Here is a 21,110-nt window from a genome sequence, read left to right as displayed (position 1 = left end):
ACTATGTAGAGTTTAACTTAATTTCAATTGCGTGAATCCAATGGCATGACCCTGCTCTACAGTTAATCATGCCATATTCAGATGATACATATCTAATTATCCATTTACAACACCACCACTGTATTCGACATGAGATATTGCATGTTTTTCTAGTACCCTCGACAAGTGTGAGTCTTCTAATCACACATAGCAACTAAACCAAACTGAATAATTCATAATTCCAGTGTTTGCATGTACGCACACTGTCCTATCAAGGTTGCTGCTCTGTTTGATCCGTGCGCCGTTTATCTCCATTGCTAATTACCGCTGCTCTCTCTCTGAGGAGATCCACTCGGGCGTATGCTTAGTACAGATGGGTAAATAGGTCCTAATGGGGGGGTAACAAAGACAGTGGTTGTGACAAGTGGTTCGTGCGTTGAAGGATGGATTCAGAGAAGCGTAAATGCTAATGAGCGCGAGATGACGTCCTTAAGATGATCGGGGGGGGGAGCACGATTGGGCACGGCTGATCAAATAAATAAGCCTGTGATAAGGCAGTGTCGTTCGTTGCTAGGCAGAAGTGCATGCAAGTGGCACGGAGGAAGACAGGCAGAAAACGTGGGGGAAAAGGTGATGACAAGGTTGTGGCGTTAGTGCTCTCCTGAGATAGTGTGAATGACAGTATACGTTGAAATCCACTCTACAACTGATTTACCTGGGTTTCTTCAAGCGAGACTCGGTACCAGCTGCGATTTCAGACTTTATTCATTATACTTTGGTTAATAAAATGGAAGGTCAAATTTTTATTGAGGTGGTACTATGTGACCCAAATGAAACAACACTATTCTACTAGATATATCTGCCGGTCGATATATTGGGCTGACATTTGGGGATTTTACAATGTCGGCTATATAAAAGACGATATTTCCGGGACCGAAAATGATGCCGTTTTGCTTTAGAAAGAGTAAAGTCAGGGCTTTAAAGCAAGTCCTACCGCAACTCCCTAGGCCTCATCGCATTGTTAAACACAAGTTTCACTAAACCTCCGTCAATATGGATATACTGTATGTCATTTTGACTATTGTATTCAAAATGATGACGGCTGGTAACAATATGCTAATGCTAACGACAACTAATCAAAGCTGGGATAGAAACTATGATTGGATCACCTAAAGTCCATCCATCCATCCATTTTCTTCCGCTTTATCCGGGGCCGGGTCGCGGGGGCAGCAGTCTCAGCAGAGATGCCCAAACTTCCCGGTCCACACACACCTCCTCCAGCTGTTCTGGGGGGACCCCGAGGCGACACCAGGCCAGCTCGGAGACATAGTCCCACCACCGTGTCCTGGGCCTTCCACGAGGCCTTGTCCCACTAGGACATGCCTGGAACACCTCCCGCGGGAGGCGACCAGGAGGCATCCGGAACAGATGCCCGAGCCACCTCAGCTAAAGTAATAAAATAAAATCGCCCAGTGCTGGAGCGGCCAAGTATTTGTTTTTACAGGATTATAGACCAGACATCTGGAAAAATCTGCCAATAATATCAGCCAGAAATATCGGCCGAGCATTTCGGCCAAATAACATCCCAAAATATCAGCATCGGCCTTAGAAAATCCCATATCGGTCGGGCTCTATATTCTACAAAGCTAAAGTTCATCTTGGGACTCCCTTAATCTAACAAAGGTAATGTTGAAGTTGCTAATATAGGATTGCGATAAAGAGATTATGGCTGTTTGTTTTCTTAATGCTCTGTCTGACCTACAGAGGAATACTCCGGTTCAAAGCAAGGAACTACAACTCTGCAAACACACAACTTCATTCACCTTATTGGTATGAGTTTATATCACCATTGGCTACTCATTGGATGAATCTTGACAGCTCAAAAACATACACTCGATTGTGATTTTGCTTCCACTGCAATTAACCTCGCAACCCTATTAAGCCGTGCACTGTAGTATATCAACCACTGGTGTTGTTTTCACTTGATCGGCTAAGAAACCGGGACAGTGCGCATGAGTCTACAGTGTGTACAACAGACAGGTGCATTCATTGGACACCTGTTGCCTCTGAGCTGGGACCCCTGGGGCACGCTGGCGGTGATAGGAGCTGACAGCGTGTGGGGTGGGGGGGTGGGGCGGGGAATAATCCCACATCCCAGGTGTTGTTTGTTGACCAGGACCAGCCACATAAATAATGCAGAAAGTACAACGCTGCAGCGCGGGGGTCAAAGTGTGGAAAGCAGAGCTAGCGCGTGGGACTAAAGCCGTTTGTGGGATTTTGTTGTAGAAACCAGGTGACACAGGTTTTATCTAGAACAAGGCCATTGAGACCGTCACAACAAGCCTTACGCAAACATACCACCCAAATACAACCTTGTGTGCGAGTTTCCCGCTGTCTGACAAATGGGTGAGAGAAACTTTCCCAGGAACCCTGAACACACCACCAACCACAGTCCCTCCCTTGATAAATCAGGTTTGTTACAGCCAATTTCCCCCTTTACATCTGCACTACATTTGAGCAGAAATGCAAATACAGAACATACTTTAACAAAACATTTGCTGTTGAAGAGTTTGTTTTTTCCCGTGACTGTATTCATCGCATCTGAGCGACTGTGTCCAACAGTAAACAAACCTCCTGTCACAGCCCTCCTTCCTGTCGTTTGCAGGTTGTCAGGACTTGCTGTTCTGTTCTGACTTGACTTCCACCGTTTGTCTCACGGTTTTGGCCAAACAAGGCGGCGGTATACCAAGCATCTGCGGTATTGGATCACTCTTCACATATATGTAGTGGTAGATGCTGCAGCACGTGTAGCATGACCTTGCCGTGTCAATAGTGATGGCATTGAGTTTAATAAGATTCTGTGGATTTTGCTTGGTTCAGCAAGTTTCACCAGAGGACAGTGAGAAATCATGCCCCGCGCTGCATCATACAATATGTCCCTACACCATGCATTATTATAATCAGTGTACAGATTAATGCCATGTGTGCAGCGGAGACTTTGGCGGCACAGGCAATCCACCATTTAAAAAAAAGCTAAATGTAAATGTGAAAAGGCCTCACCTCGTAGCGCAGTCTTGAGGTTGACTTTAGCTTGACGATGAAGGTCCTCCACACACGGGGGCCGGCTGCCGGGTAGAAAGACGTTTTCCTGTTGGTGCCACGGAGCGGTGTAGTGAACGGTCCATTTGCTCTCCTCGTCTAGATTGGACACGGCTATAAAGACACAAAAAGACACCCGGGTCAGATTTTTTTTTTTTTTTTTGACCATTATTTCCCAAAAAGCTGTAGTGTTGCCCCATTGAGGTCTCACAGTTTTCACACCACATCGTGAATACTGTCTTGTAAACAGGTTGTGTTTATACTTGTAACACGGGGGAAGAGGAAGGAGCGTGTTTCTTTGTATTGAGGTGTCACTCTGCCCACCTACGGCATCGCACTTATCTGCAACATCACATGGCAGGCCACACACACACACACACACACACACACACACACACACACACACACACACACACACAGGGAGGGGGAAATGTACAGGGACAAGTTGGAGGGAAATGAACTGGTCAGCACAGAACAAATAGCAAACAAAAATAAACTAAATGATACCACTTTTTAAAACTGAGGCAACATGATGGACGACTATGTATGGACTTCAACGAGAAACTGCACCTTGAAATACTCTGAGATGTGCATAAGTTTTGGCACACATTAAGCTACATGCTATGGGTTAAGCACAACAGTACATTTTAATGCAGCAGCCCACTTAAAATCAATACATATTGCTGTTTCTCAAGTCAGACTTTGCCAAAACATACTCAATTTTATAAGGTTTCCATTTCTGTTTGAAGTAGAATTCATGGACTTATCATCTAGGGCTCTTATTGTTGAGAGCGAATCTAGAGTCTCTTACCAAGTGATCGGATCCACGCCAGCGTTGGTGAGCGTGGATGTAATATTACTTCCATCTTAAAATCCAAAAATCTCAGACCTCTGCTCGTAAATCCCCATGCTTACTCACACAACTTGTCCGAGTGGAGTGAAGAACAAAACTAAAGGACTAAGGGAGGAAGGGGACAGTCTTGTAAGGGGCCGGGAGTTTGTTGTGGAGAGCTTTTTTCACAGGTGCAAATGAGCTGATCATTGGGGGGAGGATGCCGTGTTGGGGTGGGAGCCTGCAAATGAGCCAATAGCCATGGAAAGTGTCAGACGAGACGCTATAATACACTGATTCAAGTAATGGTAAGACAAGAGCGATGCAGACGTTTATATTTGTGGCAAACAATGTGAGTGAAAGAGAAAGTTTACAGTTGGGGAGAGCACCAAGACAATCCAACAGAGGTGCTGGTTGTGCCTTCGGGGTCTCACTGGCGCAGAATCACGACATCCCCAGGCCGTTTGCACCTCATTTAGGGACGCACAGCAGTTAACTCTAGTCGTGGAGCCAGTGTATTGTGTTTATTCATGTCTGCTCCGCGGCTTTTAACTAATGACCACAGGCACTGCACGGCCTTCTTCTTCCTTATCACCCCTTTCCTTTAAATCAACATGATAAAATGCCCGCTCATTAATATTGAGGGGACCCTAGACAGTACACAACACTCCTGGTTGTGTTAATCCCCTTTGAAAAACGAGAGCGGTAGACACTCATTTAAACTACCTCTTAGATTAAATAGGGTAGAACTGAGCACTGTTTTGCAGGTTTGATGATACCGACAGTGAACAGACCGACAGTACAGTATCCACAAACATACTTAATCACTACTCAATCTATTGTTATTTATTGTGTACATGTAACGATTGACATGCCTGTGCACTCTATGTAGATATGTCAACATTGTAAACTGGTGACTTGCAGCAGGTCAATAATATGTTATATGTTGCAGCATGGTGCAGAGATCGATCGGACACATCGTAGGACACAATACACACGGCTCAGGACACAATACACAACCCCAGCCCCATAATACACATCACAATCGTCAACATGCAACACAAACGTTAGACCTGCCAGACATCTTCCTGAACTGTTTGAAATCGTTTCAAAGTAAAGACTCAATTCCTTCACTTGGGTGCAGGTAAACCCCCCCCCCCCCCCCCCCCACTCCCACTCCGCCCTGGGGTCTGAATGAGCCAGGACCCCATCTATAGGGCCACCAAGGACACGGTGGGCCTATGGACACAAAGCCCGCATTGTCCCTCAGCATCGGCCTCTGCATTCAGCGCCCACAAAAGCCCCTGAGCCTTTCCCTACACACTGAGCCCACACTGGACCGTGGCGGGACACTCTTTCAGGAGGAGTCCGCTAATCCCCCTTGCCTCTGTCCCAGCTCTGTCCCGTCCCACAGACAAAACACGGGGCTAAGTCTCTCAGAATGAAAACAAGTTCAGTCTCCACAGCACATGCGGGCCTAACATGTGGCCAGCATCGATATGTCATTGTAGGGTATTGATGAAATGTATGAGCCTTGTGTGAAACCTCTGTAGTCCAACTCTCACTTAGTCATGAGCCAATTTGAATATGGCGATTTTCGTATTTAGCCCAGAAGTGAAAACTAAACACGTATGCCTTTATTCTGCGTTTGACATCCTGTAATCCTTAGCTGTTTTTTCCAAGGCCAGGTGAGTCCAAAGCCACATCTCAGCAGGAATCTTGCCTCCTGCTGCGAAAGCATGAGGGTGGATGTGGCTCGCGGGAAAAGAAGGACCGAGGTGCTTAGCTCAGGTGCAAAGTGCAGGCGTGTGCGGGACGGGCCCGTTTGCGCGGTCCAGAATGCTGAGGTCATGATTAATCGAATCACCACAACCTCTACCGCAGCAAGCGCACACGCCAGCTAAAAATACACCTGAGATTAGAGTCCGCACAAGCTGCTGAGGTGAACTCCAAGCACGTGCCCCACCCGCAGCTATTGATGAAATGATAACTGCTTAGGCTGATTAACATTTTATTCTATAAAAGACTCCCTTTCAGGTCGATGAATGTACACGCTTAAAAGCCACACATGCTCTAATGCAAATTAATCTACACAGGCCAACACATGTAATGCTCCAGGTAACCACAAGGGGTCACAAGCTAGTAAACTGCTTGTGCCTGTCCCAAACACAGGTAAATGATTAGTGTTGCACCCCAAGCCAAACTGCAGGACCGAAGTAAAGTCTGTTCTTACTGTCTGCAACTTGAAAAAGCAGAAATGATTAAATTAGGAGCTTATTACAGATACAGATGATAGTGGGTCACGCAAATTGCATGGAAACAGAACACTACCGATTTATGTTGTGTGATAATATGACTAATCGAATAATCTTTCCCCTAACCCTCAGTATGAAGACTGGAAATGAGAAATAAATGTGGTTAGTAATTTACTGATAATAATAAAACAAGGACTGCAAAATGTTCTTTTATCCCAAGATACGATTCTATTTCCATCCTATTGCCATGTCATTACTGTGCTGTGTAAAGTACAGTGCAAAGTCATGGCAAACATTTGAAATAGCATTAAAACTACTACTACAATAGAAGAGGATATTTACAACAGGTCAGTGAGTGGTCATCGTGAGCACTTAGAATCCTGTCTGTGTGGTTCCCTGGTAACAAGGTGCAACAGAGGGCTGAGTCTGAGAGCAGGAGGGGTGGGTTACAATGAACTGTTGTTTACTTGAATTACAAGGTAAACAATGCAGTGGTACTACAAACAACACAGCATTGATAAAGAATTGGTAAGCAAAGACACCCTACCTGTATGAAATAAAAACTTCACCAGTAATGAGATGGCTAATGCTTGTTTTAATTGCACACCAGCAGCTTTGGTAAATTTATCAATTGTGAAATGTCAAGTGAATCCAGTTAAAAACAAGGCACTGTCCCAAGCCCGATAAATGCTTTAGGGTCGTCTTTCATTTATGCTTAGAATTCCCCCTACTTACATTCATATTCATTGAAATACATAGAAAGTGATCCCCCCATTTATTAGTAAAAAGATAAAGTGTGGTGTTCAAAATACTATAATGCCAATACTAAACTAAAATACTCTCAAACTTGTACCTTTTACAGCAAAATATTATTTAAATAGCCTGAAAATCCTTCCTCTTCTAGTCTAATCCTCTTCTTTTAATCTAATTCCGAGGACCCCCTGTTAAGTGCTGCTGTACCCTCGGGGGTCCCCGTACCCCTGGTTGAAATGTGGTATCCAGAGCTAGTACATATACAAATCACGATCGGTCAGTAAAAGCCAGCAGGTAAGAAGAAAATCCAACTTACCCTTCCTTTTAAAGTATTTGATCACAGATTTGATTGAGGTCCCAATGAACACCATTATTCCAGTTTTAGAGGTATCTCTCTGATGTGAAAAAGGAAGTCCCAGTGAGGGTACAGAACAGAGTAAATCCAGTGACGGGACTACGGCAGCACGCGGTGCTCCACGCTTACATTCTCACTGCTCGGTGGTTTGCAGCAAGTGCACAACAAACTGCCTACAACGAGCGGCTAAAACCCTATCTCTCCGCACATGGTCCACTCCCCCGCCCCCCCCCCTGCACCCGCGCTCACCCCTCCCCTCAGGCGTCCCGGTCCTACGAGACACACACATACAACAGACGGGTTGGGTGGGTGGTGGGGTGGGCCCTCTGCCCCTCTGCGCATCGGTTACCAAGGAGTTCTTGGCTGCCTCTCGCCTTTTATCCAGCATCATCGCTCCTCAGCTTTCAGCACTGAGGGACTCAAAAAGCTCAAAGTTAAACACGAAGTAGGTTTTGTGCAACAGCCGGTCGATTTCAGTGCTGTTGCTTGCCTTGGGCTTATCTCTTTGATACTTTTCTCATATTGTACTTCTCCCACACATAAATAATTGCACTGGCTTTTCATCACAGTAATCTGGGAATATTACTACTTCTGCTCAAGGGGTTTTCAAATAATCTTGCCCTTTGTCTGACTGTTTTAATTGTGATTTCAGTTTGTTTTATCAAATTTCTATAGTCAGATAAGTCCCACATTGACAAACCGTTGTGTTTTTAGTGTAATGCCACCTGTTAATGCTTGGCCAGTGGTTCTCAAACTGTGGTACGTGTGTTTCAGGTGGTATTCACTCTTTATTTAGAACATTTTATGTATCTTTGTTCTCTTTTGTGCCGTTTCTTATTCATAGCTAAGTGCTATTTTAGACCAGGTTTAAACATGGCCATCGGTTTAACTTTGACAATCAAATGTTTTCCTTGACGTGAGAAATTTGAGAACCACTGGTATAAACTTTGGATATGCTTTTTGACACAACCCTTTAAAACGTATCCAGGCATGAGACGGGCCACAAGGAGTACCGTGATCATTGCTGGTCACTGATATGGTTGTAATGATGTGGAGATGGGTCCCTGGGCGCTGCACTGTGATTTTCCTGACAGGCTGCCCCAGCGGCACTGAAGGGTGGGCCAAATATTCAATGGTAAATAATTTGTAATAAAATGTCTGTTTGTTAGGGCCATTTGTGGCACTTTCTCTATGAATTTCAACCAGTTTGGTCATACATTCATACCTCATCATAATTGCCCAGCCTACTTCATGCACGAGAAGCTCTATCCTTGACACATGAATATAAGTCCCATACAAACATCCCATTGTCCGATCCATCAACATCTATCATGCCCGGCCCTGCCCCTCCCTCTGCGCCCGGCTTTCTTTTCAGGACCCAAATGGATGCACTGCGCTGGGAGGGGGAGTGTGCAACAAGAGCTTGAATAGCGCTGCAAATGATCCTTGAATTTGTGCTAAAAAGCTTTTCCCCTCCCTCCTCTCCCTCTAGACTCTGATCATCCGAACCTGCCCTCGTCGCCTCTGAAGTGCCGCATAACAACGCTGGCTGTGATTTTGCAGGAATCGCCCGAGACATTTTGTTGTGGTAAATGTTTTATCCGCTTGCTTGCTTCCTCTGCGCTGTATTCTCTCCACAAGTGGGAGATACTGCAGTTGACTTGCGGGCAGCGCTTTAAATAATTCACTTGTGAGAAGACAGAAGATAATTTGTGTTAGATATTGAGTGCCTTTTGAAAACCCACAATGAGATTGATGCAAAGCAGTGCACTAGGGAACACTTCTAAACTTAATTCAAGCTAAAAAAAGAATAATACATGCGTCTGCTGGCGTGTTGGCGCACTTGTACATCAAAGAACAGAGAACTTATCTTGGCCTTTTTAGATCTCCTCACATTAATAAAAAAATCTACTTTATTCCTCTTCTCCTCTTGGGTCACCACAGCTAATCATTCTTTTAGCTTGCTGTGCGATTCTGATATTGATTCAGGTTGTTTTTCTTTGCTCAATCTTCTCCATTCATCCTGGCACAAATATCCAATGAGTGCCTTTCTTGTACAGGATGCGAGCTTGTAACTTTATTGCTAATTTTTGGTAGTAAAAACTTATTTCGTGTTTATCCCCTACCCTCTGTCTGTGTCAATCGCTAATCCTAAATCCATGTTTGACTCCCCATATCTGCCCTCTGGCCTCTGCTCGGCTTGTGTTGTATGTGGCACGCGTACAGTATTAGGTTAATAACATGCAGACGCGAGCCCACGCTGCTCCTCTCATTAAAAAGCCCTATTGTTCTAGACATAGCGACCGCACTCACTCATTCACGCACAAGCCTACAGCTCCCTCCGCTAAGGGGGTCTCCAAATCTAGGCCACAGCTCCAGGATTAGGGCTCCCGGTCCACTCAGCCATACGCCCATAACATGCTTCACTATTGAAAGATGAATGGCTGCCCCGGCCATAGACCAGACCAAACAATATCAATCTTTCATCTCTCTTAAGCAGGGATGGGCAGACGGGGCGCTGACTCGGCAAATGGACCTCAGGCAAAAAAAAAAAGAAGATTACTATATTATCATCACGAGGAAGGTCATTATAGGGCGGCTGTTCAAATGTGGATAAGATATTGAGACGTCTTTACCAAGGCGTGAGATGCGGCTGCACAATTAAGCCGTCATTTAGGTAATTGTATTGTCATCTGTTCAAAAAGGATTTAAATATTAATTGGAACTGTTTTCTCCATGTTTAACAAAATCCGACCATGTAAGAAGCCAGACACTGACATCCTTCACGAGTGTTATTCTCAGACACAATTAGGCTGAAGGGCAATGAGCGTCGCCGCGGCAAACGGGACCGATCCAATAGCTCACACCATCTTATCATTCTCACGCCTCGCTTGGATCCAGTATCTCAACACATTTCCATTTATTTTTAACACTTTGATTGGTCTAATTTCCACAAAACCTTGTTCAAGCCTCCATTTCTGGTAATGTAATCAAGTCTGTATTGATTTTCAACCCACTCTGCGCCCCCCCCCCTTTACTCTCATCCTCCCCTGGCTCTCCCCTCGTTCACGCTTTGACCTTGCACACCAGCCATTTCATTTCCAACCTGAAGGGGAAAGATAAGAAGAAGAAGAAGACATTAAGCCTGATTTAACTTGGGAGCATTTGCATCTTAACTAGCACAGTGCGTTGTTTTTGCAGCTGGACATGAATAAGTTACAACGCGCTCGCCGGTTCTTTGATGTGCACGTTTCTGTGAATGAAACGCCAACATCAGAAGTCACTGGGAATCTTTGAGATGTAGTGAACCCCATGAATATTCTTTTCAAAGCAGTGCATGAAGCCTGTGGTTGTTTTAGTATTAAACCACCTGGCGTGAGCGAATATATGTACATGTCTTGCACAATTTTCAGTTACGAAGCATTTGCATAAGCAGATATTAGTCAATCTCAGTCAGAGCCTTTGAGATATTTTCGGCTTCCTGTGATGTGGATGATGTCACCTAATTTTGCAATGTGATGATACACTGAGCGGCCTTTAAAGAGACCAAACAAAATGAGGCTTGTCTTGAGAGTGAAACACTCGCTAACACAGCAGTTAAACTTCAACTGCCTTCTGAATAAACAGGGGCAGGAGGTGAGAGTCTGGGCTGAGTCAACAAGTCAAACTTTTACTGTTGTAACGGCTTTAACAGTGGGTTCCCGAGTGTCGCAATCCTCGCTTTTTCTCGCGAACCTTTACCCTGATCCCGGTCGATCTCACATCGGCTGCACTTGTCCATCAACTATCCTCCCCCCCCCACGCAACGCGCTGCAGTTTCCAAATGACCTGCTCTATTGAAGCAGTCGGGATGCCATCACAGCCACCAAGTTCACACACACACAATGTCGTCATCTCTGCCCTCGATTAGACTCCGCCAGCTCTGATACAACACACAGATGGGTGATTCGAGTGACTGTCGGGCGGGAGTGAACTCTAGACCTTTTTCCTCTGGGCCCCAGACATTTTGCATTAACCTCATTTGAATTGGAAGTCATTAAGTTAATTTGTCGATTTTGGAAGTCATATCAAGGTGATTTTATTGGAGCAAAAGTATATACTGCGACATCTGAAAATCACACTAAGCCTTTTCTTCAATATATGAATGTTTACAATAAAAACATGAAGTCAGTGCACAGGCAGCTTCTGGAAAAGAGTTGGCAACTTTAGTAATACGATTCACCCAAAACAGAACAAAATATTTGAAATTTATAGGGCAAAACATGATTACAAAAGCTTAAAGTGCACCTCTGGATCTTGAGTCTATGATAATGAATTCATCTAAGTGAATGGGGCCTCTCTCTACAAAAGGCTGCGGCTTCTTTGTCATCCATGAGAAAACCTTGGGTCGTGGAGGCTTCCTGCAAACTATGTCTGCACTGCATGATATCCACAAACCATTCATATATATCTTTGTGCCTCCTTTGTTGTGGTGAAGAAAACCTCAGTACATTTCAATGCGTTTGGCCCAAAACGGGTGCATGTGGACTTTGAAAAAGGTCCAAAGAGATAGTATCAAAAGTGAAGCAGCACAAAAGGCCGGCAAGACAAAAGAAAGATGAACGCAAAGTTTGCACAAGATAACTTTGATGTGGGAGTCATTTTGCTGAGCGGAAATGTAAGGCTGGGCATAAAGGAAGCGTTTAGTGGGACAAAAGAGGAGACGAGATAAAAACTCAAAGGGTAGTTAGTCAGGGGAGACCGAAAAAGGTTTCAGGAGAAGACGGAAGACTCCCAAATAAGAGTTTGGATTCAGTAAATTGAAAATACTTATTTTGTCCTTTTTGTAGACCTGACTTCAATACAAACACTGGCAAAAGGAAGATAAAATGTCCAACACGTACAAAGACACAGCATGTTTGCCCGTCATGCTTCATTTTCTCTCCGCTGGCGTCTGACCCGAGCGCCTCTTTGAAATCGGAGCTTGGATAATAGAGCGAGAACGAGCACCTAAACGCACATTTCATTGTTATCGCCATTTTCTGTAACATAATCCACGTTCAACAGCTGCAAAACGCCAAAAAAGGCTGAACCGACATGGATGCATGCTACTGTTAAAAGTCTCTCCGATGCGTCTATTGAATGGTGAAACTTTACAGCTCAATGTTCAGCCAGGCACAAGAAAGGCGTGCCCGCTATGTGCACGCCTGTTGAACATATCATGTGAAAGTGGCCGTTTAAAGAGCTGATTTGTAGCTTTTCAGTCAAAGAAGGAGGCTGTTTTGTTGCTAACTTTGTTTTTTATGCCACTGTCACTATAGATTTGAGGCCAAGTGTCTTTTTCACCCAGGGAAACGCAATTTTAAGCAGGCAACATCGCCAAGACGGTTACCCCCCATGTACTGGGAAGGGCCATAACCTGATAGGTTGGCCGGACAACTTGAGTTTGCTGACACAAGAATGGCAACAAAGTTTTACAGCCCAACGTTGTTTGGGATGAAAAGTGCGGTTGTGGCAGGACCCTGTAGCCTTATTCTGTGGAAGGTGAAGTCACCGATACCCCAAGACAACACACTATGGAAATCCCAATATAGATCTCAGCAGCATTAGTGGCCATTAGTGGCAGCCGCCTCGTCGTCTCCACTCATATCGACTCAGGGTTCTTGTCAAATCTCCGAGGACCCGCAGCATCAATAACCTCATGGCTTTTACTACAGTTAGTCTACTATGATTTCAAGTCTTGGTGCTCTGTCATCTCAACATCTGCTCAATGTAATACACCATTTACAACGAGGAATTGCACGACCTTTAAGATTTTACTGTTCCAATCATAATTACCTTGACTGTGGTTATATGAACTTTACAACCAAGTCACAAAACATGATGGGGCACTGTAAATCCTTGTGTTCCATGTCATTAAAGGCGAGACGGTAAACACAGAGTTTACCGAGAGACACCCCGTGCACCATCGCATCGGGACGTCCTGCCTGTGCTACATTCTGCTGGCTGCCAGGCTGTTTTTCTGACCCACATTTCAACACCGCTGTCTGCAGCTTCACTCCTCGGGGCCTCAGAGTGCGTTATTAATCTGATTTTATAATTAACTTTACACACACACACTGGAGCTGTAAATCTGACACTATGGAAATGGACTTTTACAGGTCCACAGTGGCTCTGCAGCTGAACGCTCACTTACTTAAAGAAATGAGAGATATGAATAATGTCCACTTTGGTAAAATGACCTTCGATACGCAGCCGCTGGAATCTGCAGTTGCGAGCGATAACTGTATTTTATGTGCAGTTTATGGAGATGTAAGGTGGTTCTGGGCTTGCTTTTCCCCCTGAGCCTGCAGATCTCACCATTCCTAATATATTCAGTGATTTTTACATACTGTGTAAAATTACCATCTACTTCAGTTCACTGCATTTGACTTCAGTGTGGCACACGGGTGACCAGGCAAAACATTGATGCATGATTCATGGTTCATGCGCTGTTGTGCATGTTTTAGGTCCATGGGGAAAATTGTAGGGAAGAAAGAAGGAAGGAAGGAAAGGAGGAAGGACAGAAGAAAAGGAATGATAGAAGAAAAGAAGGAAGGAACGAAGGACAGAAGAAAAAATGATTAAAAAAAGAAGGAAGGAACGAAGGAAAGAAAAAATTATAAAAAAAAAGAAGGAAGGAAAGAAGAAAAGAAAGAAAGAAAGAAAGGAAAGAAGAAAAGAAAGGAAGGAAAGAAGTAAAGAAGGGAAGGAAAGAAGTAAAGAAGGGAAGGAAGTAAAGAAAAGAAGGGAAGGAAGTAAAGTAAAGAAGTAAAGAAAGGAAGTAAAGAAAGGAAGGAAAGAAGTAAAGAAAGGAAGGAAAGAAGTAAAGAAAGGAAGGAAGGAAAGAAGAAAAGAAAGGAAGGAAAGAAGTAAAGGAAGGAAGTAAAGAAAGGAAGGAAAGAAGTAAAGAAAGGAAGGAAGTAAAGAAAAAAGAAAGAAAGAAATAAAGAAAGGAAGAAAAGGAAAGACAGAAGAAAAGGAATGATAGAAGAAAAGACAGAAAGAAAGAAGAAAAGAAAGAAAGACAGAAAGACAGAAAGACAGAAAGAAAGAAAGAAAGAAAGAAAGAAAGAAAGAAAGAAAGAACGGCCAACGTTGTAAATTTGCACAATGGCCCGAAGATGCACAAAGATTTTTTTTTTTTTTTAAATAAAAGAGAATTTCCTGTGCCTAAAACCTACACTTTTTGTCATGTTAACATAATGCAGCCACTAAAAGTTCACATATAGTACAACAACTTGCTTACATTTCATTTCCTCTTTGCCTTTACTTCTGTGTTACTATAGTACGGGCCCCCCTGTCACCGGGGTGTTCTCTGGTCTCGACAAAAGCGAGGACAGACTGAGTTAATTTAGGTTAAGTGCCTCCATTCGCCCAAGGGCATAAAGCAACAAGCCACCAGGGGCAATGCTGCTGCGCTGAGGACTCACAGCCTGTGTGTGTGTGTGTGTGTGTGTATATACAAGACACACCATAAACCGTGCGGGCGTCTATGAAGAGCATCTTATAGGGAAAATCTAAATCACCATCTCTGACCCACTTCCCACAATGCAACTCACTTCACATCAGCAACAACAGTAGGTCAATCGGGGAGGGCAGGAAATGGTCAAACTCTCCAAACCTAAATTAAGCGAATAGGGCATTTGCAGCCGGGGCAGAAGTCGGATATAAGGTCTGGTGGTGCGATCTGGCCCGGTATTGATCAGTGAGATAACACCAATACAATTACAGAGCATGATCAGCCTGACCGGGTTTGCTGAGCTCAACTTGTCCACCACATTGATCCAATTTTGTGTGAGCTGCGGGACTGCGGACGAAGGTTGTTCAAAAGTTTGTATTTTATTTCCATTTCATTGATTTTAATTGGTCTATACAGGCTTTGGTAGACAGGAAAGTTCACTGTGATTTGCGGGTGTGGAGAGGGGAAAGACATTCAGCAAATGGTTGGAGCTGAAAAGGGAGATCAAAACCTTGAAACTGCAGCCTTAACATCTAGGCTGACTTTTTGCACCGAAGCTAATAAGAAAGTCTATTGGGTCCATGCTATAGCCCTCTAGCTATGGCTAAAGTTGTTGTAATCCTTGAATGTCAGTGCGTCAAACAAGGATTTAAATATGTCTCTGAACAGGCTTAGTGACGGATGATGCGGATCAGTATCACACAACACACAGTAATTAATGGTGCCATCTGATTATCAATGATACCGTACATTGAATATGCTGTCTATGTGGCTGTGAGACTCCTTCCATTCATAATCCTGCCCCGGGACCTTGTCTGGGGGGGGGGGAAGGAAGCCAAATCCACTTAACCCCTCCCCCTGCCCGCCTCCATCACTCCCCCCTTTCGCCCTCTTGGAGCAATAATGATAGGATGGGGAGCTTTAATATAGAGCGCACACCTCTCCAGGATGTAATAAGTGCGACCCCTTAATGGGCCCCCAGGGAAAACGGGGCCAGGCTTCTGATCAAATACTCCTAAAATTTATGTTCGCTACGGGTCAAAATTAAATTCACCCTGACGCCCCATGTGTCTCTTCTGCTGTGGGTAAATGCGGCGATACAATCCTGATATGCATAAATGTAACAGTTTTGTAAATGACATTAGTAGGTAATGTAGCGTGTAGCGTGTGTGTCCCTCTCAGCGACTACTGCACTGGTTAATGGTCCACAGATAATTTGCCTAAGGACACAAGAGACATCGACATGAAACGAGTTACCCTCAAGTTGTGCAAATATTTACTGAAGTAGAAACGGTGGTTCTTTACTTTAGGGGAGCAACTTAAGTAAGGACAGTTTTACTAATCTGTTAATAATCAAGTTTCACACTTCAATGATTGGTCAATCACTGCAAAAGAAGCATTTCTTTCTTTTCCTCATTCAAATTTTGCAGCAGTAGGGACAATGCTTGAGGACATATTATCTTCATCATCAATTTACACATTTCTTTTGTCATTTCCTGCTCTGAGAGTAATAAAAGTAAAGCCTCCGATAAAAATGATATATAATAAGTAATAAAATTGTTAACTAAGCTTTAGAATAAACAACTCTAATCTTTATATTCTTAAAACTAACAAAACCATGTGCTGTTTCTGACTTCTGCTTTGGTTTGAATGTCTTTTTGTGTACGACAGCTCCCCCTTGTGGTGATAACTAGTCATAACTGCAAAACAAAGTTACTACGTTTCACAGAGTTATCACCGTGATGACTTTTAATTGGACAAAAGCAAGCTAGCAAACCTTCTGCCTACACGCTCCATAGCTTTTAAAAATCAATAGCAACATCATAGTCTCTGTGTTTTACCGCCTTTTCATCTGGCTCTTACCCCTAATCCACCTCCACCTCCGCCTGTAGAGACCGGGCCCTCAGAAGGAGACGTTGCCATGGCGAGGACAACTCATTAACAGGACAGATTTAGAGAGGCTCTTAAAATCACTTTCCTCCTTTGCCTCCCTTCCCTCTTGTCCTTTTGTAATCAGCCTGTATGGGGCACAGGGCTTTGAGGCTTAATGAAACCTCCAGCAGATACAAGGGGGACCGAGGCGGACAGCGGGCCTGGGACTGCTGGTACACAGAAAGGTGGTGCTAATTTGCTGGCGCTGCTAGTATCACTGAATTTTTGGGCTGAAAAGGAAAATATCCAGCCATTGATGTTGGCCAATTAGAAGTGCAGGTTGAATTTGCATAATATTTGGAGATTTAGCGGACGCAATAGGCCCACAAAGTGTAAGGGAGAATGACATGCAACATGAAAGGTTTACATTAGAGGGAAATTTGTAATCTCTCATTCGTACGGATGGTTTCAATGTAGCAAATCCTTTCTAAACTTGGAGCAAAGACGAAAACTTGCTGAAAACCTCTGCTATGCTGTAATGCAATATTAGTTGTCACCTGAATATTGTATACCATGTATGGACGTTAGAAAAGCTGTCTCTGCTGTATGAAACTAGCCAGGTTTGTGTTGCTTTAGAGATGTTGCGGCTGCACAGCAGACATTTTTATAGTCTAATTATTATATTTTTTTTTTATTGTTTATACTTCTTACCCCTTAAAGCTTTTTTTTTAAATCGTTGTATATAAGATCCCTGTATTTACTATTTAATTGATGCCACATTTTCTGTTCTTTTTTGCACATGTTTCTTGAGAGCTGATGCAACAAGTGAATTTCTCCATTGTGAGATCAATAAAGGCTTATCTTATCTTATCAATAGATGACACAAGATTGTGATGTATCGTGCAGCACCATATGCTACGCTTCTGCTTTTTCAATGTGTATTCAAAAATAAAAAAATGGGTCAAGTTTAAAAGGGAATAATCCAATATACTGAACAATAAAGCAGCATTAGTCAGCAGTGCACAGGCAGCATTATGGGGCATGAGGGCACACAGGGGCAGAACCTCAGAGGACCAGACTGAAGCAGCATGTGGTGGTGGAAAAAACCTGGCCTAATGCAGTCTCTCATTAAGAAAATGAGCCGGGAGTGAGGTCGGCGCGGACATGCGGCCTTTAAGCACACTTTATGTGCAATGCTGCAGCACAATTAGATTCTGCAATTAGATGGTCTTACTAACAAGTCCCCCGCTGCAGTATGGGCGTCTTTAGAGAACACAGATGGAGTTCAGCCAATTGTTGTTGCAAGTCAGCTGAAAGCAGAAACAGGCTTTGCACAAATACATACATTTCTCTTTTCTTCTTTTATTGTGTGCACCGAAACTCGACCAGTGAACTTGTTGCATTATTGTGACTGTAACTCTTCCTGCTGCTAGATAAATGCTAGAAAAGTTAAGAATGCGTTTGGACCACATCTAATGGTTGATCCATAAAAAGAATAACATTGAAATGCCCCTGTATTTGCAGGTAGAGTATAGGTTCAGGGACAAATCATTACAACAACAATAACATGCCTTAGACTTATTGAGACTTAAGATACCACACAACTATGCAGCCACCTTTTGTTTAGGCTTTTAAAAAAGCCATTGAACTGGGACAAACCATGAAATAAATCAAATTGATAGTAGTCATTTTGTATGTGCTTTGACATTTCAAAAACAAACCGATCGTTCATCTTGACTAAATTAAGCTGACGCTGCTGCTTCACCATGTGGCAGCCTCGCTGAATGGAGGGATAAATGTCTCTGAAGATTTCTGTGATTATCTGGAGCGCTCTGACCTAACGCGATAATCAAGACGTTAAGTAAAAGCCATTGCACACATGGGGCTGTGAGGGTCTCCAGCTGATCCCACCTGACATCCAAATAGACTTATCCAATTCTCTGTCAATCTCTACTGCAAATAAAGAGCCAGCTGAGTCCAGGCAATTCATCTCAACAAATTATTTAAGACATAAATTTAATAAACAAACCATTGATATTATAGTAGGACAACTTGTCAGCCAATTAAACTGTTTGGCATGAATTCATTCAAGTGAGGATGAAAAACCAACACTTTCCAAACTTGTCTTAAGCTCCTTTATTTTGGTCATTTTCTGCACTGCGATTCCCCTGATATACTAGTACTCAGAGCCAACTCTGTTAGCTGTGATCCCTGAGCAGTGAAGACTTCATTAGGCTTTGTCACACATGATGGAAGAGCACCTGTTTCACAAATCACTGACCAGCCATTACCTATTAGGCCTCCGAGCAGCTGAGAGAGTGCACTATGTCACACACACGTCTGGCCATTAATGACTCATTATCCTTTAACCTTCATCTAAAGACGGGAAAGAAAGACCAGGATATACGAGCCTCGCAAAATATCAAGCTATTCAAATACAGTATGTGTTGAAATGGTCCAAGAATAGCAGTCCAAAACACCAAAGTGCTCCGTAGTAGACAGAGAAACAAAAAAGATAGAGATGGAGATTTAAAAGTTCAAACTACTGCTTCTGTTCTACTGGGGCTCCACTTTGGATCATGCAATGTCGACCCACAAAGGACAGGTTATTTATTCTTCTTAAGGGCATGGCTTGAGCCTATTTTCAGTGTAGGAAACTTTAAATCAGGACAGTTTAGTACGGAAATAGAAGTTTCCACACTCATAACTACACCGTTACAAAGGAAACAAACATGCCCAATTTTATCCAAAGATGTTACTTTATTAACAGCTAATTCATTCACCAAACCAAATCACATATTAAACACACCAAATATCCCCGAATTGCTGAAGTTATATTGTTTTGTTAAATTCACCAAGAGGTCTGATTGAACCACACAGTGACTCAGTAAAGCCTGGATGAGACACGACCACGTTGAAGAAAAACAGTGCCTTAGCCCATTTTACAGATGAGCGACGGCCCGCACCCCCCCTGACCCGGGTTCCCGAAAGTGTGTGCGTGCGTCTGTGTTCGCAAAATCCCCGTCCTTTTCTCCATCTCATTAAGTGGTGTGTCGTGCTGCAGAATCTATTGTTCCTGACCCTAAGCCCGCGACTGTGGGGGTCAGACCTGTCTTCACCAATCTGAGATGTTTGGGTCGGTATGAGCCACGACAGGCAGACTCACAAATAGCATTTACAGACTGATCTAGAATAGCTGCATAACCTTTCGTTTTCTTATTTGGTCCAATTTCAGATTCAGGTATTATTTATTTAAGTCGACTGGCCAACGAGGCTATAGAGAAAGTAAAGTTAAGAGCTGAAATAGAAATGTACGAACCACATTTTAATGTAAAGTTGCTCAACAAAGCGAAATCTATCAATGCCAATAAACAGCCAAAATTGATGCATCCTCCCCCATTGACAGTTATATTAGCCTCAAAGGTCTTCCGGCACACTCCACTCTTTAAAAGCAGTCAATCCATTTCCTTTGGCTTTATCTGGTTACTCTTCCCCCCCGTCTCCCACAGGTGCCGGTCCTTTGGGAGACATTGGAACACTCTGGCCAATCGCAGAATCGGACCTTCTCACTTTAGGGATTAGAGCGGATCTCGAGCAACACCTGCTTCACTTGGAAACGGCCAGGAACAAAGATAAAGGTTGTTCCATGCAAAGGGAAGGGTGTGCAAAAGAGGCAAACGTCAGAAAAATGTGCGACCGTTATTTTCTTGGTCCAGTGGTCAATGCAGTCAGTGTTGCTTGAGCTTTACACGTACAATAACTAACCCACTGTGCGGCATCTCGGCCTGTCACTGCATGTTAGCTAAAGCATGCATGAGGTCTACCGAGCCTCAATCATCTGGCAGAACGATGTCACCACAACAAGACGTCTGGGATGATTGATCATGCAACTGCCAAATAACTTTATAGGCAGCGATTAAAAAGCTTCATAGGTTGCTATATAGAATTGATTTGATCCTCTTTCTCTTTATGTGCAGTTTTCTAGAGGGAGCACATCTTTCAAACTATCTTTCAGCGATTGGATCTTATCCCTGATGGTTTCTTCAGTGTCGGAGGTGAAAGTGGGTCACCTCTTTAACCCCAGCCGCACCCCCCCACACATACTGTCAGTCCCGTTACACTGCTCCCTCTTGGCCCGGCCCATCACCTCCAGCTGCCTGCTATTGTCTGCTGTTCCCAGGGGTGCCCACCCAGGGGAGCATCCTCAGTTACAGTGTTCTCCACTGTCCCACATACAGGGCCGGAGTATGTCACTGATCACAGAGAGGCACATTTCTACATGAAGGAAGTCTCAGTATAAAAGGCTGAATCTTTATTAGTCCCAAGCAGATCAAGAACCAAGAGAACCATCTCAAATTAAGGCACGTGATTGGCTGTGGGGCCCCCGGAAGAAAATAGTAAGAAGTAGTAGGACAAACGCTAAATACCATGTTTTCCGGACTATAAGTCGCACATTTTCACAGTTTAGCGGGGGGTGCAACTTAT

At 43.7% G+C, this 21,110-nt stretch overlaps 1 protein-coding gene across 1 annotated transcript in view; it reads right to left on the bottom strand.

Moving 5' to 3' along the window:
* The window catches only part of LOC306974493 (NHS-like protein 1), an 82,436-nt gene that overhangs the window by 14,058 nt on the left and 47,268 nt on the right, over positions 1–21,110 (bottom strand). Inside the window, 1 exon segment of the mRNA XM_079571742.1 lies at positions 3,040–3,192. Coding sequence (XP_079427868.1) covers positions 3,040–3,192 — 153 coding nt within the window.

This window comes from Gobius niger (genome assembly GCF_951799975.1).
Source record: "Gobius niger genome assembly, chromosome: 15".
In the NCBI taxonomy this organism is placed as follows: Eukaryota; Metazoa; Chordata; class Actinopteri; order Gobiiformes; family Gobiidae; genus Gobius; species Gobius niger.
The sequence above is the reverse complement of the archived record's forward strand: the minus strand, read 5'-3'. Positions and strand labels throughout refer to the sequence as shown.